Source organism: Eubalaena glacialis, chromosome 4 (genome assembly GCF_028564815.1).
Source record: "Eubalaena glacialis isolate mEubGla1 chromosome 4, mEubGla1.1.hap2.+ XY, whole genome shotgun sequence".
Lineage (NCBI taxonomy): Eukaryota > Metazoa > Chordata > Mammalia > Artiodactyla > Balaenidae > Eubalaena > Eubalaena glacialis.
In genome coordinates this window covers 64,491,022-64,516,591 of record NC_083719.1, presented here as the reverse complement: position 1 = coordinate 64,516,591, position 25,570 = coordinate 64,491,022, and the positions used below count along the sequence as shown (strand labels likewise).

The 25,570-nt window shown below is 42.4% G+C and overlaps 1 protein-coding gene across 1 annotated transcript in view; it reads right to left on the bottom strand.

Moving 5' to 3' along the window:
* RASGRF2 (Ras protein specific guanine nucleotide releasing factor 2) overlaps nt 1-25,570 on the bottom strand; it is a 224,169-nt gene that overhangs the window by 37,345 nt on the left and 161,254 nt on the right. The window contains exon 18 of the mRNA XM_061187956.1: nt 13,179-13,285. Coding sequence (XP_061043939.1) covers nt 13,179-13,285 — 107 coding nt within the window. The remainder of the gene's footprint in view (nt 1-13,178; nt 13,286-25,570) is intronic.

Genomic DNA, 25,570 nt, shown 5'->3' with positions numbered 1-25,570 from the left:
GGTAGGTTTTCCCCACAGAGAAGAGACTCAGAGTCGTAGGAATGTGGTAGAATTAGAACCTTTGACATCCATCCAGAGAGAAACTTTACACCAGGAGATGAAATATAGGTTGGTGACAGACTGGAAGCAGAGTGGAGAGGAGAGAAACACAAAGAAAATGGCAGCAGGTGAGACAACACCTTGGACCTGAATGAACAATTTGATGTACCAACGTTAAGCGGGCTCCTTGGAGTCCTAAGGTGACTTAAAGTGATGGAGGGTTGCTAGTCCTGAGGACTCGACTGCACGCCATGGTCTCCAGAAACGCTTCCAAGGTCCAAGAGTGATTATGAGCATGCAGAATGCACATTGGGAAAAATGAGGACCCCCTATGGCACTTTCATCAGAAAACTCTTCCAGCAGAGATAAGAAGCTATCAAAGTACATAAAATCCCATGTGTGCTTCTCCGCATTTTCTCTGTCAATAAACTCCATCCACAAAAGGTTAAAGAATCCCACTAGTTCTAAAGGGAAAACTAAATTTCTGTCTCAGCAACTAATGGAAACTGAAAGTAAGTTCCATTTAAGACACGGGCTTCTTAAACTCTTAACTCTATTTCACACTGACTTGAATAAATCCTGTTGTAAATGTCTTGCCAAGCATTTTTTAAAAGACAAGCATGGAAAGCTTAAGGAGAGTTTAAAGGATAACAATAGGGATGCATAAAAGATAAGAAAAAGCTCTGGTAAGCAGTTCAAGGAACTAGGATCTTCTTACTTGGTTGTTTGCTTAGACCAGAGAAAAAGAGTTAGGATCTGTCTTCAAGATTTTTAAAAAAAAATAAAGAGAACCCATATTTATCAGATAATAGCTTCTTATATTTTATATTTTCTAGAGCAGTTTGACAAATCATTCTTTTCTGCAGAAGAACCCCATACAGATCATTAGGCCAATTTTACAAATTTACAGTCAGCACATACTGGAATCCAGACTAGAATTCAGGTTTCCAGATTTCTCTCCTCACGTGAGTCCTTTTTGACCCAGAAATTAAAGTGAAATGTGATGCTATTCTGAGGGGAGGAGAGAACAATGTCAAAAACAGCAACAACAAAACCCAGCAGGATCAAATACTACACAGGTGAAAGTAAGTACCAGCCTATGTGTCCAGGAAATCAGGAGGAGCCAAAAGGACTTTAAGTTGCTGTCCTAATTAAACTAAAGAGAGCATCCCCTATTTCATTTTGGCTGCCTTCGTGGGAAGTCTGAGCTTGTGAACACACGCTGGTTTGTACCTGGTGGATGTTTGAGATTTCATAGCTTAGGCATTCAGAGGTCAACAGTGGCGGTGTGGACAGCTAGAAGCAAATGGGGACCAATTAATAAGGACGAGACTAATATAAAAAGTATGTGGCCCACGGATTATATTCCCATTTGGTGATTTTTATAAAAGCATTTGCAAGGTTGAAGCAGTAGATGACTAATTTATCATTAAAAATAAATTTTTCATAGCTGCCAGCATCTCACATTGTGACTGAATTCTCTCTTCTTGTTCCCGGCATCCCCCCCAGAACCCGCTGGCAAGGGAAGGCCCAGAAGCCTCCTTGTACTTAGGGGCCCCTGAGCGGTGGGGCTGCATCCCGATCCACCTGGGATAGTGGGGGACTGTCTGGGGTCCCGAGGCCTGGAGAATAGCGGGGGTTTTCTGACCCGTGACCGTGGACAGCACCAGCCCCAACTCCTGCCCTGGCCAGTGACCGGCGGAGACTGGTACACAGGAGCCTGCTGATCACTCTCTGAATGCAGGAGGCACTGCAGTGGTTTCTGGAAGGGAGAAAGGGCTCTGCCCCACGTCAACCTTTAGCAAATACAAATCCTTTGTCTAAGTGACACAGAGTCTAGGACGAAAGTAACTTTTCTAAGAGAAGACTTCGAGAGAGGAAGCAGTGTCAGTGCTAACATATGATACGCTCACTGTTTTGAGTCAGAAGTGGCTTTTTACTTTACACTTTTGAGTGGTCTGCATCCCAAGCATTGGCCGGCGAGATGGGGAGGCTGTGAGATTGTTGGTTAGGAGCCTGAGCTGGGCGACCAGCAGCCCGGGTGTGAAACCTGGTTCTGCCACTTGCCACCTGCATCATCTTGGGCAAACTGTTTCATCTCCAGCCTTCAATTTCCCCATCTACAAAGCTGGGATTATACCTTCCCTCTCTCAAAAGGCTGGAGTGAGGAGTAAAGGACTTAGTATTTGAAAACTGCTTTAAACAATACAGTATTGTTAAAGAATGTTTTGAAAACACTGGGAGTCTGTCATTCAGAATGCATCCTCAGAGAGGAAACTGCCTTCTAGGTGGGGGGTTAGGTTTTCAATTTCCCGTAAAAGATGGTATGTCCCATATTGTAACTAAGACAATCTCAAACCTCAGGCTGGCTCAGAGATCATTTGCCTGGAATCCCATCACCCCTCCTCCCAGCTCGTGCCAGGGGCACATCTCCCCTGGGAGTGGACATTGGGAAATCTCATCCAGCTGTGGTGAGGATTCGGGAACGGGGCGTTTGTAAAGTCCTGGGCATCTTTAGGAGTGTGAGGTCAGGAAGCACCCACGTGTGGCAGAGAGTACTGTGGACAGGGAAGCACTCTTTCTCCTGAGAAAGCTCCAAGATCAGGCAGCCCTACTCTGAAGGCTGCCTTGTGAGTGGAAAGAAGATCTGTGGCCCAGGAGCAGACACTGGGCAGAGCATGCGGACAGGGCAAGTCCTCCACGGCAGACTCGTAGGAGCGGGTATAGACAAGGAGGGGGCTGAGCCCGAGGAGAGGACAGGGCCGGAAGCAGGCGGAGAGCTGTCCGTCGAGGCGATGGGAGCTGCCTGTTCAGTAGCTGGTTCTTTTTTATGCATTTCATTCTCCCGCCCACAACAAAAGTCTGTACTGTGCTTGTCCTGGTCCAACCTCCGTTTCAGATTTGCAGCAAAGGATAAATCTGAACTTAGTGCTTTAATCTGAGGCTGGATTTTGTGTTTTACTAAGCAACGTCAACAAATTAAAAAAATTTAAAGGGCCCCCTGTCATCTGTCAAAATAAGAAACAGAAGAGATGAAATGATAAACTCCCATTTTAGGACACCCTGATCCCTGAGGTCTTTGAACACACTAAGCACTGGTCATCACAGCCGCACCCACTTTTCTGCCTCAGTAAGTCAACAGGGCATGTTCCCACTGTGCCGCTGGCCTGGGGCTGCCGGCCCGAACCAAACCTAAGGATGCTCACTGTGCTTCCTTACTGGGAAAAAGCCATCATCTCCTCTGTCAGATTTATAACCCCAACACCAATGTCACATAAAGGTTTTGCTTTTGTCTACATAAGCCCAGTATGGGTGTGTCCCTCTTCAGCAGGCTCACTGGGGCCATAGCGGGGACCACCCATCAGGTTCCTGCTTCCAAGGAACGGGGCACTGCAGGGGAGCGTGGAAAGAATTCTGAGCCAGACGTCAGAGCTGGGTTCCCGGGGACACCCGGAACTGTGTTTGTTATTCTGTAGCCACTAGTCACACGGGGCCAGAGGCTACTATTCTGGATGCTACTCATGTAGAACATTTCCACCACTATAGAAAGTTCACTGGGCAGTGCTGATCGAACCTCCCTGAGACCTAACGGCTTCACTGGTCAAATAGGGGTAATGGCATTTTGTCTGAAAGCCTGGGTTCAGCCCAGATGCACCCTCACAGGGCTCTACCAAGAGCAGCCATCCACAGTGTTCTGAGCATCCATCTAGAACAGTTACTCTAACAGGAGTTACCTTCCGTAACCCCTCACAGTCACAAGGAGGAGTAAGTAGTACCATCCCCACTTTATAGAAGAAGAAATGGAGGCCTGGGGGAGCTAAACAGTTTGCTCAGCCACACAGCTGACACACGATAGGGCAGGGTTTCAATCCAGGCAACTATGACTCTGAAGCCTGTGCTCTTACCCACATCATCTTGCTTTTCCAACAAGATTCTGAAGGCCCCTCTGCTCGGGATCCATGGAACATGGACAGACGACCTGGGTTCAGCTCCTACTAGGATTTTTGGAGGCGTAAGAACTTTCACCTCTGCTGCTCTGAGTGACTACAGAGTGGGGCTGTGAGGGCTGCTAATTCCTGTCTGATACCCCAAGCTACATTTATTTGTTAATTGTGTTCAGAAAGTGTTATAGAATATATTTTTTAAGGTTATATAATAATATTTATTTTTCGTTTAAAAGATTATTTTGGGCTACTCAAATACAATAGGCTTCATATTAGAATTTTTGAAAGCTGTTGTTTTCCCTAAGCACTCTCTCACTCTGACAATCAGTTGCGGATGGTAAAAATTTACTAGGTTTGTTCTTTCTTTGTCCTTTCCTTGATACGCATATATGGTAGTTAATCTAGTTTGTAAAGGATACAAGTAAGAATGACTATAAAGTGACAACTGCCACCTCATAACTGCCTCCTTTTCAGTTGACCTATTTTTATACCCTACCATGCAGCTAATATACAGTAGCATACAAATAGCATTATAGAATATATTTTTTAATAAAAAGACTAATAGCGTCTGTGTGAGTATGTGTATATGTGTGTATATATTTCTATGATAAAGTATATAGAAAACCCTCTTATAAATGTATACATACTTACACCCTTATGAATATAAATTTTAAAAGTATCATACACAATGTTAAAAGTAAAAGAACAAACTGGGGGAGGTAATAGAAATAAAAGCAAAAATAAACAAATGGGACCTAATCAAACTTACAAGCTTTTGCACAGTAAAGGAAACCATAAGCGAAATGAAAAGACAACCTACGGACTGGTAGAAAATATTTGCAAATGATGTGACTGACAAGGACTTAATTTCCAAAATATGCAAACAGCTCATACAACTCAACAACAACAAAAAACCAATCGAAAAACTGGTAGAAGACCTAAATAGACATTTCTCCAAAGAAGACATACAGATGGTCAATAGGCACATGAAAAGATGCTCAAAATCGCTAATTATTAGAGAAATGCAAATCAAAACTACAATGAGGTGCCACCTCACACCTGTCAGAATGGCTATCATTGAAAAGTCTACAAATAATAAATGCTGGAGAGGGAGAAAAGGGAACCCTCCTACACTGTTAGTGGGAATGTAAGTTGGTACAGCCACTGTGGAAAACAGTACGGAGGTTCCTCAAAAAACTAAAAATAGAGTTGCTGAATGATCCAGCAATCCCACTCCTGGGCATATACCTGGACAAAATAATAATTCTAAAAGATACATGCACCCCTATGTTAATAGAAGCACTATTCATAATAGCCAAGACATGGAAGCAACCTAAATGCCCATCGACATTTATGATGGGCATTTATGAATGAAGAAGATGTGGTATATATATACATATATATATATATACATATATATATATATATGTATATATATACACACACACACACACACACACAGGAATATTACTCAGCCATAAGAAAAAATGAAATAATGCCATTTGCAGCAACATGGATGAACCTAGAGATTATCATACTAAGGAAGTCAGAAAGAGAAAGACAAATACCATATGATATCATTTATACATGGAATCTAAAATGTGACACAAATGAACCTATCTACAAAACAGAAACAGATTCACAGACATAGAGAACAAATTTGTGGTTGCCAAGAGGGAGGGGAGGTGGGAGAGGAATGGATTGGGAATTTGGGGTTAGCAGATGCAAACTATTATATATAGAATGGGTAAACAACAAGGTCCTACTGTATAGCACAGGGAACTATATTTAATATCCTGTGATAAACCATAATGGAAAAGAACATAAAAAAGAATGTATATATTGGGTTGGCCAAAAAGTTACAGAAAAACCCAAATGAACTTTATGGCCAACTCAATATACGTATAACTGAATCACTTTGCTGTACAGCAGAAATTAACACAACATTGTAAATCAACTATACAAATTTTTTTTTAAAAAGAACAAACTGGGGGAAATGAATGTAATTGGCAGATAAAGGGCTTAATCCTGATATATAACAAGTATATAATATCAATAAGAACAATACTAAAAGTAACAGAAAACTGAGCAATGCCCAGGAAGAGGGACACTTGACTGGGAGGGGCCTCTCCAGTGTTAGAAATGTTCCATTTCTTGTTCAGGGTGGGAGTTGTACAGGTGTGTTCATAGGTAAAAAGTCATTGAGTTATACCCATGTTCAGTGCCCTTTATTTGAAGTATGTAATATCTCAATAAAATGCAAAAAAAGCATATAAACTAAGGAGTTCTTCATCAGCAGCTAAATATGCTCTTGGTCCATCATACAATGAAGGTAAGAGGACTGAAGTGAGTTAGAAACATAAGAGTTGAGTTATTTTGATAAAGTCTGTGAAATTACTCTTGCCAAGGCGACCGACACTTCCTGTACCATGAACAATAATGAAATAATCAGGCGGTGGTACTATTTTTCATAGATCTCATTAAATTGCTCTGTAGGCCATCCTTCCCCACCCTTTAGGGCAGGCACTAAAGTCATCCAGAAGCTTTACTTACAAGAACAATCTCTTCAATCAAAATGTCCAATCCAATATATTAATCGAAGTTCCATTTCAGTCCAGAATAAGCCGTTTCCCTCCTGCCTCTGCCTGGCCTGCCTCAAGCCTAGAAGCCCACATGGGAGGCCCCTTCTTCTCTCTCCACAACCTCCTCTCTGCTTTCTTGCTATCACTTCTGACCTTCCAGGGAAAGAAGGTAACCTGATGTTCTGGAACAGGTGGAGCCTGGGCTGGTTCCTACTGGATGTGGTGGATGGGACAGTGGCTAGCTCCCCCTTTTGTGGCACTTGGTGGGATTTTTGGAGATCTCTCTGCTGGAGACGTAAGGTCTGCTACCCCGACTCCGTCAATGTCTGGATTTTGCTTATGCTCACATCTACCCCAGTGTCTGGCACACCCTGGGGCTCAGTTCTTATTAGTAAATGAATGAAGGAGGTGAGAAAACTGAAAAGGGAGTAGCAATATTCCCTCCATAAACTCCTTTGGGAAGAAAATTTTTATGTAAGTAGGCCATTTCTGTCTGACCTTACACTTTTAAAACATGTAGGCTAATTCCCTCTAGCCTACAATTAAGAAAATAAATGACGGTTTCATTCTCAGCCACTTGTCATTCAGATGGTACCCCTTGTCTGATGAAGCAAGTCGTAACCTGCGGACCCAGCTGCAGGCTCCTTTATCAGTGCCATTCCGTGGTCTGTAAAATCCCACAAACAAGTGGACAGAGTATTTTTTTCAGAATTAGTTGATCAATAAGACAACTCAGGAAAATCAAAATTGCTATAGATTAAACAAACGAGACCTTCCACAGAGACTCGAGTGTAGATCTGAGCTGTCTATAGCCAGCCTCCAAGTCCCTCCCTGGCTGTGCACAGAGGACACAAGCAGAAACGCTAATTCAAAAATACACACGCACCCCAATGTTCATAGCAGCATTATTTGCAATTGCCAAGATATGGAAGCAACTTAATGTCCATCAACAGATGAATGGATAAAGAAGATGTGAGATACACACATACACACACACACACAAACACACACACACATATATATACAATGGAATATTAGCCATAAAAAAGAATGAAATTTTGCCATTTGTAGCAACATGTATGGACTTGGAGGGTATTAGACTAAGTGAAATAAGTCAGACAGAGAAAGACAAATACTGTATGATATCACTTATATGTGGAAACTAAAAAATACAACAACTAATGAATACAACACAAAAGAAGCAGACTCACAGATATAGAGAATACCCCAGTAGTTACCAGTGAGGAGAGGGAAGGAGGGGGGGCAATATAGGGGTAAGGGGCTAAGAGGTACAAACTAGTGTGTATAAAATATGCTATAAGGATATATTGTACAACATGGGGCATATAGCCAATATTTTATAATAGCTATAGAGTATAACCTTTAAAAATTGTGACTCACTATATTGTACACCTGTAACTTATAAAATATTGTACATCAACTATACTTCAATTTAAAAATTTTTTTAAAAAAGCTCTTCAGTCCTGAAATATGCAGACACCTTGGAATTGTGTGACTGACACGTAAGGCTGTCCGGCAGGACACCCTTAAGAAGGGTGTGGACACCTAGTGAAAACACTCCCTTTACTCAGATTCTCTCTACACACAGCCCTGATTTCTGGTCCACTAGTGGTTGTAGTCTCTGTCTTGGCTGACTTTGGAAACTTTAAAGGCTAGAAAACGACTTCCTGGAGAGAATGAACAACAGCAACGTTAAAATATAAACTCAACAACTATTACTGGGCCTCCACCATGTACTCAGCATTGCGGAGCCGGTGAAAGGAGATACAAAGATCCCTGTCTGGACGGAGCTTCCAGGCTGGCTGGAGAGAGAGGAAGTGCGTATCTCTCCTGGCCTCAGCTGGAAGGGGTATAGTCATAGGCACCTATGTTGTACTTTATGTCCTTCATGCTTCTTAATCCAACGTCACCTTTAATTCTCACCACTTCCTTAGGTGAGGTAAAACAGGGATGGTTGTTCTCTTTTTTAGAGGGGGAAATGAGCACCCAGAGAGACTGAGTGACCAGCTCAGGGCCCCAGGGAAGATACAGTGGCGGAGCTGGAAGGAAACCACAGGTCGTCCCCGACTCTGGGCTGCCGCTTCTCCTGCTGGTCCATAGACAGGGAGTATGGGGGAAACTCAGCTCGGCCTTGTGGCTGCACTTTCAACACGAAAGGAAAAAAATGAGTGAAAAAGCACAACAAAATGAGGAACGATCAGGGCAGAGTATGTTCACAGATGAAAATGTTTAGAATCAGGAAAAAAAGGAAACATTTTAGCCTTACCAAATACTAAAGAAAAGGCTAGAAGATTCCAGGAGAAGAAATGGCATTCTAGCACTACCTTTGGGGGGATGGGGAGAGTTGAAGGTGACATCCTAGGGAAATTTTTTATCTCTGGAGAACCAACACCCATACTTCTGCAACTCTTCATTTCTCCTGAAATAAGTTCAGGGTAGTATCTGCCGATATTAGTTACCTTTGATGAGAAATGAGAAATAAATGCATGATATCCAATACTTTGTAGGAGACTCGATTTTCTAGATCATTTGGAGACAAATTTACATCTTGTTTCGCTGTGGCTTTTCTGTTTTCTGCAAACTGCAATGGTGTCCCTACTTAGTCTACCATGTGAGAAAAAATGCAATTGTTAGCATGCTGCACTGCTTTGTGAAATGAGGACAACTCCCTACTCATTTTTTTAAAAGCTACTACTTCAGGTAGCCACAATAATGCTACATTCTTCCTTAAATGGACTCAACTGGTACTGAATGAATCAGATAACAAAACCCCTCTTGTCCCAGCCCTTCATTTGTGATGTGAAAACCAAAGACAACAAAGATGAGGGTTAACTGGCAGAGTCAGATTATAGCCCAAGTTTTCTGACCAGCAGTCTCATCTCACAGCTGGACGTTGCCTTTGGAAGAGTAGAGACCTTTAGATAAACCTGAATAAAGGCATCAAGCTGTGCTGTTAATCCTTCTTTAAGCACCGTGGTGGTCACCCCACTTAGGGTCCCTCAAGTCAGGGGCCACGCTCCCACCTCCTCTAACTCACCTGGCTAGGGCTGTGCCACAGTGGTGAGAGGAGACGCTGGGCACACAATGGGGCCTCTAGGACCGTGAGCTGAACCAGCTCTGTCCACTGGAACTGTTTACTAATCCATTACCAAGAGCCTGCCTTGACCTGCTCTTGGTAACAACCCACTAAATTGATTCCGCTCTCCATTAAGAGATTATGACTGGGCTGGTCTCTATAATGGTCACATAGGAAACGTAATGAATTTGGAGAAAGAGTACATTTTAATTTTAGTTACATTTAAAATAAAATGTAATTAAAATTGAATTTAATTACATTTTACTTGTAATGCCAGTTGGATAAATAAAGGTTTTGTTTAAAATCCATTACCATATGAAACTCTATAATGGTGCTATGCCCTTACTGCTCTACAAAATTCAGAAGAGAGAATTAAAAGGAAAGCACTTACTTTCCCAAAATAGTCAAACAGCAACTTCTCTTGTAAGTGTTGTTTACCAACTGGCAAGTAAAACCTAAAGCCTAAACTTTGGATCCAGGCCATGAGCTGTAATTAAAAGCACTCTGGCTTTGGAATGGACAGACCTGGGCTCAAGTCAAGCCTAAAGCAAATCAGTAAAGGGAGGAAAGGAGACCTGGACACTGACACCAGCAAAGAAAAGTCCTAAAGCACTTGCCAAAAAGCAGAAATGTTACAGAAACACCCTGCACCTCACGCGCTTACACAGAGGACGATGGAGAACTCGGCTGAATGACGAAGGTGACAGGCTGTGCACATGACGAAGTTATGCCAGGACCATCGAACACTAACCGCAGATCCCCGCAATCCACTCACTCGTGCAGGGAAGGTAAGAAAAGACAAATGAGTGAGTGGTAAGAACTGCCTTTGGCACATCGGGGTCTAAATTTTATACCGTAATCCTGACGGGAGAATAGACTGGATGCCTGAGCAATTTGTACCATCCACACATGTAGCGATGTACCCCCTGATGTGGAGAGGGTCTGGGAAGCTGGGCTTCCCAGTGTCGTTCCCTAATTGGAATTGATTACAAAGTGCTTTCCCATGTGTGAGCACATCTGAAGTAACAGGCTGCAAAGTATCTGAACTGTCCAAACAAAAGATAACACCTAGGGGCTTTTTGGATTAGAACTAAAGGCCACCAGGACAATCTGAATAAAGAGATTCTTGCTTTCACATCAATCCATTTTCTATTCCAAGGGCTTGGTGCTATTCAACTTGATATTGCCTGTATGCACACATGTATACATGCATGGACAAGGTAGCTATCAAATCAGACGATAACATTTTGCTCTAAATCTCTTAATTATAAGTGACGGATTCAGCACACCAATCTCTTCCCATCATGAATTCTCTCTACCAAAAGTAAAATAACCCCAGCCTACTGTAATTTGATTTGTGGTACTTTTCCAGCTACTATAAGAGTTATATGTGAATTGTGAGGGATCCCTGTTTGAGATTTGAAAAAGAGGGCACTGGGCTTCCCTGGTGGTGCAGTGGTTAAGAGTTCATCTTCCAATGCGGGGGACACGGGTTCGAGCCCTCATCCGGGAGGATCCCACATGCCACGGAGCAGCTAAGCCCGTGGGCCACAACTACTGAGCCCACGTGCCACAACTGCAGAGGCCACCATGATGAGAGGCCCGTGCACCATGGCGAGGAGTGGCCCCCGCTCACAGTAACTGGAGGGAGCCCGTGCACAGAAACGAAGACCCAACACAGCCAAGAATAAAAACAAATAAATACATAAATTTATAAAAAAAAAAAAAAAAGAAGAAGAGGGCACTGGGGATTGATAAAAGGAAAGTGAGGCTGATGGGGAAGCAGGGTTAGAGCTCCTGAGGGAAGATGTGGAGGAGAGGAGGGAGCTGGGGCCAGGGAAACCTGGGCTGTGACTTTGAGTCTTGGCATGAACTTGCAGGGGCCAAGCTGTGACCGGGGAAGAGAGCTAATTAGCATCTGCTCAATTTTGTCTATCGAAGCTACTCTGCATCTCTAAGCCACTGTCGGATCCAGGAATCAGAAGCCAAGACTCTGAGTCAAAACCCAGAGATGATGGGATGGACGGTCAGGTGCAAGAGAAACATCACTATCATGTTTTATCTGCAATGAGGCAAAAGGGATTCAAAGCAGCTCACTGAGACTGTGCAAAAGAGAGACTAGACATTTCCAATGAGCTAAGGATGGTTCTCAGAATTTGGGTCATACAGGATCCATTTTTATTTACTAAAGATGTGTAAGATGAAATGTTTACATACTTTATTTAATGTGCTGTCTTTGTTTTTATTTTAATTAGTATTTAAGAGTTGTCACAGGCTAACTGGTGGTGAGGTCCAAATCCCACTTGTCCCAATTAGTGAATTGTCTTGCCACAGGGGTTTCAGAAGCCTGGCCCTCGTGTGACTCTCTCTGATGAGCGTTCATTACCAAGGGCCAGGCGGTAGACCTCTGAGAATATAATGAAGTGAGCCATGGGAATTCCTTGCATTTTTTCTTTTTCTCTACTCATTAGCTAACTCACATTTTATGTTTCCCGTGTTCTGATCTGAGCCATGAAGGGCCCCCTTCTCTCTCTCAAACTCTCCTTGCTGGGTGCTAGCCAGCCAGTGTCCAGGAGGGCCCACCCTTTATTTGGCAGTGGGGGCACTGTTTGGCACAATTCATGCCTTGAATCAATGAGGCAAAGGGGGCCCTTGCTTCATTTTGTGAGATGGTGAAATCCATATAAATTCTATAAACTTGCACTGAAAACACACAAATAGATAACAAGCAGGTGTCCTGTCAGCATGATGCAATTTAAAAACAGAGTACATTAGACTCTTGAACAACACAGATTTGAACTGCATGGGTCCACTTGTATGTGGATGTTTTTCAATAGTAAGTTCTACAGTACTGCACAATCTGTAGTTGGCTGAATCCTCAGACGTGGAGGAACAACATATATCACATGACCATGGGTACAGAGGGCCAACTATGTTATATGCAAATTTTCCACTGCGCAGAGGGCTGGTGCTCCTAACCATCACATTGTTCAAGAGACAACTGTACTAGAAACCAAAACATCAAAGGGCATGAGGCAAAGTATCTTCTGAATCAGGCTGAGAAAACACTCCCTGACCAGACACCAGAGTGTCTGGTACCAGAATGCTGCTTACTTCCAGGGGCACCTGCCGTTTACTTCCAGGAGGTACCACCCCAGCTGAGCCAACTCCACTTACAGAGAGGGCCCTGTGAACAGTGCTCCCAGGTGGCAGGGGACAGTGGCCCTGCCACAGCTCTAGTGCCCACAGTGGGTGCTGTTGCCTGAGAGATGAGGGAAGAGGGGAGCCCTGCTTGATCTCTTGTGTCATGCCCTTTGTAGATCTGAAACAGCAGATGTTAGCGGTACACGTTAGTTTGCTTTGATCTGTATGCCCGCCCTCCAGTTTCTTCCCTTCCTATGTTCCAATTTCAAGGTTTCAAACTCCAACTCCAAAGAATCAGAAGGCGTTGTAATGATTTAAAAAGTTGGTTTTAAAAAAAATCTTTGAAAGTAATTACCGAGGCCACTGAATTACCTGTGCGTGCTTTGAGACCCAGTGACGGAGGACGTTCAGTACGCGATTGGTGGCTGTTCTACGTATGATAAACTCTTTGTCACATGTTCTCTCGGTGTTGTTAAATCCTTAGGAGGAAAAGAAACACACACATGTTGTAGTTAAAGCCACTCCCCAGGGACCTGGAAAAGGTTACCTATTTTGGGACATTGGTTAATGAAACTCACAAATGACACATCTTGGCAGAGGAGCAAGTGGCTTCAGACTGTTGTGGGTTCTGCTTACTTACCTATTATACCCTCAGCAGCGAGGCCACCACATAGTTACAGGTGCAATTAAATGAATAATGTGCACATATTTGTTAAAGGCCACTTATTGAAGCTAAAGCCGGTCTAGTGACACTTCCATTTGTGCCTGTCTTGTTATATAATATAAAGCCAAGAAGGAGTTTTAACAAAGTATTTGAATCAACATTAGTTTATACTTTTGCTCCAAAGGCATTATATAACCACAAACATTTTCAATATCTGTAGATGGATGAGCCTTGGCTCACAGATGATACAAATACTTCCTTGTGCACCCACGTATTGAGAAGCAGTATAGCATAGTGGTTAAGAACATGAACTCCACAGCCAGACTGTCTGGGTTCAAATCCCTGTTCTCCTACTATGTAAGTTATGGCTCCTCTTTGGTGACCAGTTTCCTCATGTACTGCATGGGATAAGTGTACCAACCTCAGAGACTTGTTTGGAGATTAAGTTAGTGCATGTTAAGCATTTAGAATGGTACTTGAGAAAACAGTGGGAGCTTATTAAAGTCACCAATAACCTCCATGTCTCTATATTCAAGGGCTATCTATCATCTCTCCATAGGAAATCTCATCTAATGATCACCTATAAAAAATTACTCACATATTTATGTCCCAAGATTTCTTCTCCGAACTCTAGACCCATATATCCAACTGCCTCTTGATATTTTCCTCTTAGATGTTTCAAAAACCTCAAACTCAATATGTGCAAAAGAAAAACCGATGGCCTTTCCACCAAACCTTGTCCTTTTCCAGTGTTCCCCATCTCAGTAAAGGAACACCATCAGCCATCCAGTTACATAAGCCTGAAACTTTGGAATTGTTCTTAGGCCATCTCTCTTCTTCTCCCTGATAATTTTACCTGCAAAATAAATCTCAAATCTGTCCATGTCATCATATCCACAAAGCCAAAACCGGCATCAAGCTCCAGCAATTATCATCTAGTCCACTGACAATAGCCTCCTAACTAGTTTCATTGTCACTCCTGCCTCCTCAAATCTGTTCTCTTTTCTGAAGTCAGAAAGATCTTCCAAAGGGCAAATTAGATGTGTCATTCCCCTGTTTAAAGCCCTTCAATGACTCAGGATAAATACAAAACTCCTTAACACAGCCTACAACGTCGTCCATGGTTTGGCTATTAGCTCCCTCTCAGCCTTTTCTGAGACCATATTCTTCTCACTATTTCCTCTTCCATTTAACCACCCTTCTTTCAGCCCCTCATCCTCACCCCAGCGCCTTTGCATATACCGTCTTTCACTCAGTGAAAGCCACTCTTATTTCACTTACCCAAATGAGCCCTTCCTGGCTTGAGCTGGGTAAATCCCCCATCGCACATCTCACAGCAACATGCACGTTTACTTTCTGACACTTGCTACATTTGCAATTTTACATTTATTTATGTGATTATTTGTGTCCTCCATGAAGATAAGGATCAGATATGTTTTTGCTGAGCGTGAGCACATATGCGGCATGTAGCAGATGCTGGACACAATATGTATTTGCTGAATAAATGAACAAAAGCTTGGATAGTAGGAACTAACTATTTATTTGAATATGCTACAAATGTAAGGATGATTCAGTGAAAGACTGAACGAACAGTCATCAGAACCTATGAATGAGTTAGACGAAAAAGTCCATGAGCTTCTAAAGGGCAGGGGCCCCTTCTCCATACTCCTCTTTGACTGTAGACAGGCATCTTCCACCCACTAGCAGACACTGTCAGAGGATGATGATGTGCTCTTGGCAGACTAGATATCTTGAAAACATCTTTTGCTATCAGAAGCTTAGAAATTCTGGGTAAAATGTAATAAATATCTTTTTAAATGCACAGCTGAGTTCTCAAGAAAATAAGGAATTTTCCAGGGTCAAACACACAGAGAGATCTGAAAACCAGAACTAAGCCTCTGAATTATTGCTGTCTGCCTTAAGAGGAGAGCAGTTTACCAGTCTTGGTAACAGGAGATGTGGATTGTAAATCCACGTGATTCAGGAGACGAAGGCCCAGGAAGTGTGAGTGACAGAATTAGAACTGAGACTCCCACATAAAGTTGGAACTCTCGAAAGACCATCCCCTCTGCCCAAGAGAGGATTAGGAAAAGAAATTCTCCAACCTGCAAAAGGAGACAGTTACGAAACTTGACTGTCTTAGCCTGGATCTCAGTGAGGGTGAAACAAAGGCTCCCTGAGAACTGATAACCACAGGCGCACCTCATGTAGGTTCGAAGCCCAGATTGAACCACTACTGGCTGGCCCCAGCCAGTGATAACTCTGGAGGCCCTGACAAAAGCACACACAAAACCTCTCCAGAGGGACAAACGCTCACCCTCAGCCTATACTGGATGACCAACAATAAAGGCCTCTGAAGAAAACCTCACAATCCCAAAGTACAAAACACACAAGCCATCCACCATGAACACGGGTCTGTAGACACAGGGATCAGGAGCTCCCCACCTCACCCCCCCCTCCACCACCACCAAGAATTTCAGAAACTAGAACTATGCAATAGTTCTAGTTCAAATATCCTAAAATTAGGATGTTTATAAAGTCTAAAGATATAAAAGTAGGAACTGAAAACATGTGAAAAGAATTCAAAATATTTCAAGTCAAATTTTACAAGAACCACATAAAATGTCTTCAAATTAATGGAATTATTCTTTCAATTACTGCTGACAAATAGACAAGTTGAAATTTAAAACGTGGATAGATATTATAAATAAATACAGGTTAGACCCAGTTGAATAAAGAAAGAGTAAACTGTAAAGAGATCTGAAAAACAGATCTGAGAAAATTATCCAAATGCAGTACAAAGAGCTAAAGGGGTAGAAAACAAACACATATATATGGAATGTGAAAAAAAAAAAAAAAAAGGTTCTGAAGAACCTAGGGACAGGACAGGAATAAAGAACGCAGACGTAGAGAATGGACTTGAGGACACGGGGTCGGGGAAGGGTAAACTGGGACAAAGTGAGAGTGGCATGGACATATATACACTACCAAATGTAAAACAGACAGCTAGTGGGAAGCAGCTGCATAGCACAGGGAGATCAGCTCGGTGCTTTGTGACCACCTAGAGGGGTGGGATAGGGAGGGTGGGAGGGAGACACAAGAGGGAGGAGATATGGGGATGTATGTATACGTATAGCTGATTCACTTTGTTATACAGCAGAAACTAACAACACTGTAAAGCAATTATACTCCAATATAGATGTTAAAAAAAAAATAAAAAAATAAAGAGGTAGAAAACAGGAAAGAGGGGAGACTGGCTGTCTGATTGGGAGTGTGGACCCACATGCTATATTACAGCAAGACCATCCATATCAGCTGAGCACATGAGAGCACAGTTAAGGCAACTTCAGTTAATGAGTAAGCAGCAGCCCCGTTAATAAAACTTGATCTACCAGGATTTACTACAGGTATGCCCCTCAGATAGACAGTTTATGTATCTGGTTTAGGGAATTTCTAAATTGGTGGTTTAAATAGAATTGACAGAGTATTTCTAAGATCAAAGACCTCCATCTGTTGATCAAGCAGTGAAAAAGATTCCCATTTTTCACAGATTTTAAAGCTCCGTGATCAGAGCAACAATTTTCTGCAACTCGCCAGATTTCCTCCTTATTGCAAACCACCATCTAAGCTGGGGGTTGCTTGGGCAATATTTATTTCTGAATTTAAATGTAAACCACATAGTGAATTGGTGGCAATATCCATGTAGAAGGCATTCTGTCCTAAAATCATGGATCCACCCCCAGGAAGTTCTTATGCCATTTTTTGGAAGAGCAAAGAGCAAATCTTTGTGGAGCTTTAAACGTCTTTCGCTTGTCAAGTGTCACAGCACAACCAAACTCCACAGATACCAGGAGAGTTTGTTTTACTAACATCACACATCTGTAATACTGTCACCCTGAGATTCCTGTCTTTCCAGTTTATGCATGTCTTTTTTTCAGTTGTAGGCACTGGTCAAACAAGCTAATTTGGGCAACAAAAGCCATCTGGAAAAGTGATAAGACCCAAATCACCATATGTGTGAATTTAAGAATGAGATTCAACTTTATGGTCCTTCCCCCGACACCTTGTGAGTCATTCTCTCCCTTATAGCAATTGGTAGATGCGACATCTCTCTGATTAAACTATACACTCCCTGGTGAAGGGATTTTATCTCAGGCATCTTTGTAGGCCCTTCAGCTTTGCACACAGGCACTCAGCAGTTATTTTTCTTAACAAAAATTGCAGCACTCCCAATGAAAACTATTTGAAAGTGTCTGCAGATGCTATGTATCTGAATTAAGGGCATTTTTCCACCATATTGCCATGATGACTACGTACTTGAAATCTATCACAAGCAGGACATACAATATAGTGGGGAGGGAGGCAAGGAAATTTTAAAATAGAGAAAAGGAGGAAATTTTTCATTTTATACTTCAAATGATGTGATACTTCGCTAACTTCACTGCCTACTTTGTAAGAGGCAAGTAAAATAATGGTGAGATGGAAATAAGATTACATGTAGGTGGATTATGGGCTTGTCCAGTTAGAGCTGAGGACAAACTGTCAAAGACAAGGAATTCTTGAACATGGGAAGGTATTTTAACATCTAAAGTAGATCGCCAAGAAGTGGACCATGGAGTTTTTGTTAATGCCAACAAAGCATCTTTAGGCCATCCTCTGACTTGGTGAGGAAAGTTAGAGTACAATCAGGAAGAGCCAAAAAGCACAGAGATAATATTGATGTCAGTGGTCCATGGTGATGGGCTGCCTGGAAGGAAAAGTAAATGCTAACTATTGGTTACTTTAACCACGTTTCTAGAACGTTTCTTATTGTGAATAATTTTATCCCCAGTACCTGGCATTGTAGGTCTTAATAAATTTAGGCTTATTGAATGAATGCATTGAGATCACGTTAATGACTATATCAGTGAGGCAATTAAGAAAAATGCCACAACAGTGATGAATAATTTTTCACTTTATACAAATGGGATTCAATCGCTCCAATAACATCAATGTTATCCATGTGCTTTACTTTGTCCAGTAGATATCTTTCTTTAAAAATCATGTGCAGTACAAAATCATATAATTGGTTTGTACATTTCTGTGCACTTGGATTACAACTGTATTTCTACTCTGGTTGTTGGCTGGAAAAATCGTTCATATTTATTGTTTCTTTGTGCCAGGCATTGTGCTAGGAGCTTAACAAGTGGTCTATATTTTAACCCTTGAAATAATAACAATTGGCATTTATTGCATGCCCACCACGTACCAAATATAGGACCATGAGTAATGCGGCTTCTTCAACAACAACAGCAACAAAGTAGGGTAAATGTTGTTTTCCCCATTGACAGACAAATAAACAGGAAATCAGAGAGGTTAAGAAACCTGACAAAGGTCACAGAGTTAAAAAGTGGCAGAACCAGGACTTGAGCCCAGGTCTGTCCATTTCCAAAGCCAGAGTGCTTTAAATTATACCTCATAGCCTGGATACAAAGTTTAGACTTTAAGTTTTACTTGCAAGTTGGTAAATATTATTAAAGCTAAAACAGAAGATGCTATTTGACTATTTTGAGAAAGTACTTGCTGTCCTCTTAATTCTCTTTTCTAAATTTTGAAGAGCGATAAGAACATAGCACCATTACAGAGTTTTATACGGTAATGGATTTTAAATGAAAACTTTTATTTATCTAACTGGAATTTAAATTTTCTCAAAGTGTACTCTTTCCACAAATTCATTACATTTCCTATGTGACCATTATATAAACCAGGGCTTTTAAAACTTCCAGTCATGATCTATTAATGGGCAGTGAGATCAGTTTAGTGGGTTGTTATCAGCATTTAAACAATGAAATAGATGAAAACTGAGTAGATTGTACATAGTGAGAGTGAGCATTCTTTAGAGAGAATTTTGTACCAGTTGTGTGTGTGTGTGTGTGTGTGTGTATCCTGGCTCAAAATGTAAAATGTATGAGAGTGGGTTGCAATAAAACAGTTTGAAAGTGACTAATAACACACAATCTGATTATTAGCACTATGTTTAAACCACCTGCATTAATTTCCCAGAATTTCTGGATAACGAAGTCCGTTCCTTACTCTGAAACATGTCTGAAGGAACAAGCAGAGGATGCTCATCCTCTTATGGTCCCCCCTTTGTTTCTGTCACTAAACACTCTTCCCATTCTCCACCCAATCCTCCAGGTTGTCCACCTCTGCCTCATTCCTTGGTTTCTGGTCTGTTCTTGAGCCGACTCCATCCAGTTCTCCCTCCCTCGGGGACATGATTCTCTCCCACGGGTTTTTCTACATATTCCAACCTGACACCTCCAGTTCCACCGTTTCCCCAAATCCCTCATTCTTTGTAAGAAATGCTTCTTACAAGACATTTCCATATTAATGACACATTCTTCTCTCATAAAAAACATATCCCAAAATCAAATTTATGTTTTTTGCTCTCAAGTGCCTCCCCACCCTAACTTTCCTGTTGACTTAATGGAACAACGATGGTTTCCACTTCTCAGGTGGGAAACCTCACGCCTCTCTGTCTCTCCTTGCTTTTTCCCATTAGGTCAACAAATACTGTTAACTTTTTGGTAGCATCTGTCAACCTATGTTCCAGGTTCTCTGTAGGTATTGGGTGAACAAGAGATGTGGTCCCTGCTCTCATGGAGCTGGCTCTTTAAATGGGGAGAAGATAGCCTCCAAACAAGTAAAACACCAAAAATGTGTAATTCAAAACCCTGCAAATGAGCACGGTGCTGTCTCTTCAAGAGTAATCTCAAATATCCCTCTAATTTGTTACTGCTCCAGCACCAAGTACTTCTAATGTCTCCGTATTGTCCACTGAACCAAGTCTAGAATATTTTCCTAGATATGAAGAGGCTTTATTAGCTAGTAAACTGAAAAAAAAACGGGCTAATGCAGACAAGCAGATTTGCACGTACACTGTGCTGAACGTCGTGATAACAGTATTCACTGAGTCTATAAGCTAACAGACGCATTCTTGAGAGATGATCTAGAATAGCTACAATTACGGAAACTGAACTTTAGTCTGTATATGGTAGGAAATTTGGTGTAGTAATCTACTGGTACATTCAATTACTCCTATTTTAATGGACTCTTAGTTGGCAATCTTTTGTTTGCAAAGGGACAGAACACCCAATTCAAACTCGCTTAGAGTAAAAAGGGAATTACTATTTTATATATCTGGAGATAGTTCTAGATTCAGATCCTGCTTGATTCAGAGGCTCATGTTAGCCTGGCCCATGTCTACTTCTCTTTAGTGCTTTAATTCTGCTCTCATTTCCAGGTAGCAAAAATGGGTAAGGCCATGCTAGACTTATAACCTCATATCACACCATCCAGAGGATGAGAGGGCATTCTTTCTGGTACTTTCCACCAAAGATAAAGAAATTTGTTACCTAGAAGCCTTCAAAACATCTTTGCATTTCATTGACCCAAACTGCATCATACCCCTTCCTCAAACTCATATCACTACGGCAATGGTGGGGGAGGTGTCAGAGATGGCGGGGAGATGCATGTGTGTGTGTGTGTGTGTGTGTGTGTGTGTGTGTGTGTGATGAGGAGGTAAGCTCCCACTCAAAGCACATGGCCAGAAATGTGAAAGGACTAATGAGGCAATGAACAAATTTTGCATAGTGGGTTTTAAAACAATTTTTCTGTAAGTGTGTCCTTATCCTTGGGTTGTAAAGTTCTTCTCCTTACTCAGTTTAACCTGAGGTTTTCTCTAAGTGCAATTAACTGTAATAATGAAAAAAACACATCCTTGTAGAATGAGGAAAAGAAGCTCAGCAGGTCTATCATTATTTGTGATAAAAAAAATACATGAAGAATGGCAAAATCAGTATCTTCCCTTTGCTTTCACCTTTCAAGAAAATCAGTAACTAAGACTGTCAGCTGAATTGTTCTCATGGATTTTAAAAAATATGTGCTGTTTAGATTCTTGAAGAAATGATTATATACTAAGTTTAAAACAAAACTTATTGAGAACCATTGGGTGTTACTTCTTTTAATTCTCACAATTGTATAAAATATATTCCTCATTTTTACAGATGAGGAAACTGAGACTCAGAAGTCCAGTAGCCACCTAAGGTCACAGATGGTAAGAGCAGAGCCAGGATTTATGGCAAGGTCACTGGATTCTAAAATCCAGCCTCTTCCCACTGAAACACCCTGTCTGAATGCCTATTCACAAGAAGTGCTAGCTGCCCGTGTTTATCGCTATGTAAGCTCCAGCCCTCCCATTGCTGCCATCAGCTTTTGTGCTGGTGTAAAGATGCAACAAGGACACACAGCCAGTATGGAGGGCAACGGTGACTTCTGACAAAGAAGAATGGGGTCCTTTGAGGAGTCGGGGACAAGTGAAGCCACAGAATAAGCAAATTTAAATGAGTTTTCAATAAAACTGCTGAGACAAGAAGGAAAGAGACAGGCTAGAAACTGAGAGGGGACACAGGTTTGTGGGAGACAATAACTTGAACCAGTTTGAAAATTAAAATATGGCAATATATTAAAAGAAACCAAGAAATCTAATACTCTTGGTCAGAGTTTCTTGACAGTAAAACCAATATTACCCAGGCCTTTGAAAATACAGTAAATGCTCTAGAAATGGTTAACGTAAAGAACACCAAAAAACAAAAGGAACAAACTTTAAATTTCCCAATTATTTCTTTTTCTGCCCAACTTTATAACCAACTACCTGAAAAAAGAAAGGAGGACGATTTTTCTGTACGTTATCTGAATTCTCTGATGGGCATCTGCTACCTCTTCTGGATAAGAGGCAGCTCACCAGTCTGATGTGGAACAATATTCCTATCCTTGCATTAGGCAAAATTTCCCCACAAACCAAAATAATAGTAATTTTCCAAATCCTTCTACATTTCTTTCTACAGAATGCTACACACACATCTAGAAATGCTTTTCCACAGGGACAGGGATGGGACAATGAGTGATAGCTCCTGACCCCGGGAGGTGTGTATAAAGCATGTAAACAGTTGTGAAGGAGCATGTGCCTATGTGTGCAAAGAGTGGGGATGGCTACAGAATTAGCTGAGCTATTCTGAAGAAGCCACTGCAGAGAATTTTAGAGATGGTTGGGGAGGGGGGATAAAAATAGGCCATTTTCTCCCCCTCAATTGTTAACATTGGAATGTACACAAAAAGTTTCAATGTATAAAAGCACTAAATTTTGCCAGTAGAAAATGAAACATACCTTGGGAGGGAGGGTGGGAGCCACAAAACACAAAGGAGGCCCATTTTACCAGACACAGAATACTGACTGTCTTTGTGCCAATCACTTTCATAGGAACTGGGGTACAGAGGTGGACAAAGGGAAACTAATTAGCTGCTTACAGGAACTTACGTTCTACTGGGGGAGACAGAAATAATAAATAATAAATCATGTCAGTGGTATTATTATCTACATACAAATGAATAAGGTAAATTCAGATATTGAAAAGAAGAGCCATGTGGAAGGTAAACAGGCTAGTGTGTGTGCGTGTGTGTGTGTGCGTGCGAGAGACACAGAGACACACACACACAGAGAGAGACACAGAGAGAGAGACACACAGAGACAGAGACAGAGACACAGAGAGAGACACACACACACACAGAGACACAGAGACACACACAGAGAGAGAGAGAGACTCACAGAGAGAGAGACACACAGAGACACAGAGAGAGAGACACACACACACACAGAGACACAGAGAGACACACACAGAGAGACACACACACAGAGAGAGACACACACACACAGACACAGAGAGAGACACACACAGAGAGAGACACACAGAGAGAGACACACAGAGAGAGAGACACACAGAGAGAGACACACAGAGAGAGAGACACACAGAGAGACACACACATACACACACACACAGAGACACACACAGAGAGACACACACACAGAGAGAGAGGGAGAGACACAGAGAGAGAGAGAGACACAGAGAAAGAGAGAGACACAGAGAGAGAGAGACACACACACACAGAGACACACAGAGAGAGAGAGAGAGAGAGGACATTTGCTAGGCTGGGTTGGGAAGGTCTTTCTAAGGAGGGGATGGAGACAGGTGAGCTGGGACTTGAACAATGAATAGGAAATGGTCAAATGAAGATCTGGGGGAAGAGTGTTTCAAGCAGAATGGTGAATGAAAAGGCCACAAGACAGCTCAGCTTGACTGAGGGCCAGAAAGTGTCCCAGTGTGGCTGAGGCCCAGAGAATATGGGGCCCGGAGAAGGGAGATGAAGTTGGAGGGTGGGCAAAATCACCAAGCATCTTTCAAGCCAAGTGAAAGAGCTGGACTGTGTTCCCTGGTATTGGGAAGCCGCCAGAGGGTTTTGTGCAAGGGAATCATGATTTCACTGACACTCTAAACAGGGTCCTCTGGCTGCCTTGGGTGGTGTGGACTGGAGGGGGCCACAGTGGTGTGGGAAAGACCAGGTATGAGGCTGTAGTCCAGGTGATGCAGGTTTGCACAAAGCTTGTGGCAGCAGTGGTAAGAATTGTTGGAGACGGAGGGGCTAAGACTCGCAGATGGACTGGATGTGGAGGTCTGTACTGAAGTGAACAGTGTTTCCCCAAATTCACGTTCACTCAGAACATGTCAGTTGTTATTTAATTTGGAAACAGGGTCTTTGCAGAAGTAATCAAGTTAAGATGTCAAACTGGATTAGGGAGGGTCCTAAATCCAATGACTGGTATGGTTATAAGAAGAAGGAAATTTGGACACTGCCACAGCCAGAGGGAAGAAGGCCCTGTGACAACAGAGGTAGAGAACAGAGTTATGGGGCCACAAGCCAGGGAACACCAAGGCCTGCCAGCAATCACCAGAGGTTGGCAGAGGCAAGGCGGACTCTTTCTCCAATGCCTTTGGAGAACACGGCCCCGCTGCCACCTTGATTTCAGATTTCTAGCCTCCAGAACCATGAAAGAACACATTTCTGCTGTGTTTAGCCAACCACTTGAGGTAATTTATTACAGCAGCCCTAAGAAGCCAAAACGAGGTCTAAAGGAAAGAGAGGAATCAGGAATGGTTCCACTGTGTGGGGCCTGAGCAGCTAGGTTAGATGATGATGCCATTTCCTGACATTGGGGAAGGGTAGGTTTTAGGGAGAAAAATCAAGACTTTGGTTTTAACCTGAAAGATGTCTCTTTCAGACATCTAAGTGGCAATATCCATGAGGCTCTTAGGCATAACAACCTGAAACTCAGATAGAAAGGCTCAGACTGGGAACGTATATTGGAGACTATCAAGCATTTACATAGTACTTAGAATCATAAGGCTGCATGACCTTACTTAGGCAGAGAGCGAAGACAGGAAAAAAGGCCACATGGAGCCCTGTGATCCCACGACCGGTAGAGATTTTGTGTTAAGAGGAGCCAGCAAATGAGACCAAAAGGGGGAGAAGAGCAAGGTGAAAGGAAAATCTGGCACGTGTGGTGTCATGGAGACAAAAAGGACAAGTGTTTCAACATGGAGGATGTGATCAGCTGCCCCAAAGGCTGCTGAGAGGCTGACTAACATGAGGGCTTTGGCTTCAGCAAGATGTAGGTCACAGGTGACAAGAGTCATTTCAGAGTGAAAGTCCAAGAGGATAGGTTGGGGGGAAATGGAGGTGATGAAGTGGAGACATTAAGTATGGCTCACTCGTTCAAGACATTTTGCTTTGAAAACAAGCAGCGAAATGGAACAGGAGCTGGTAAAATGGGTGATATAAGGACACGGTGGCATGCTGATGGGGATGATTGGGTAGAGGGGGAACTGAGGATGAGAGAGGAAAGGGTAGTAACTGCGTGAGAATACTTCTCGAGCATGTGGAAAGGGAGGGGTGGACCCAACAGCAGGGCAGGGATGATTCTTCCAGAACCACTGGGAGAAGCCAGAGGATGAGTCCAAGCGCAGTGGGCTGGTGAAACTAGTGGAGGAGAGAGGTCATCCTTTCTGTTTTCGCTGTGAAAACAGTAGGAGAGAAGCTCCTCAGCGAATATGGAGAGGAAGGTGGAGATGTGAAGACAGGAGAGGACTAGAAATCCTGGCGTGTAGGAAAGTGACTTTACTAGGATTGCCTGGCAGCACAGAACACCCATTTGAGATCTGAAGAC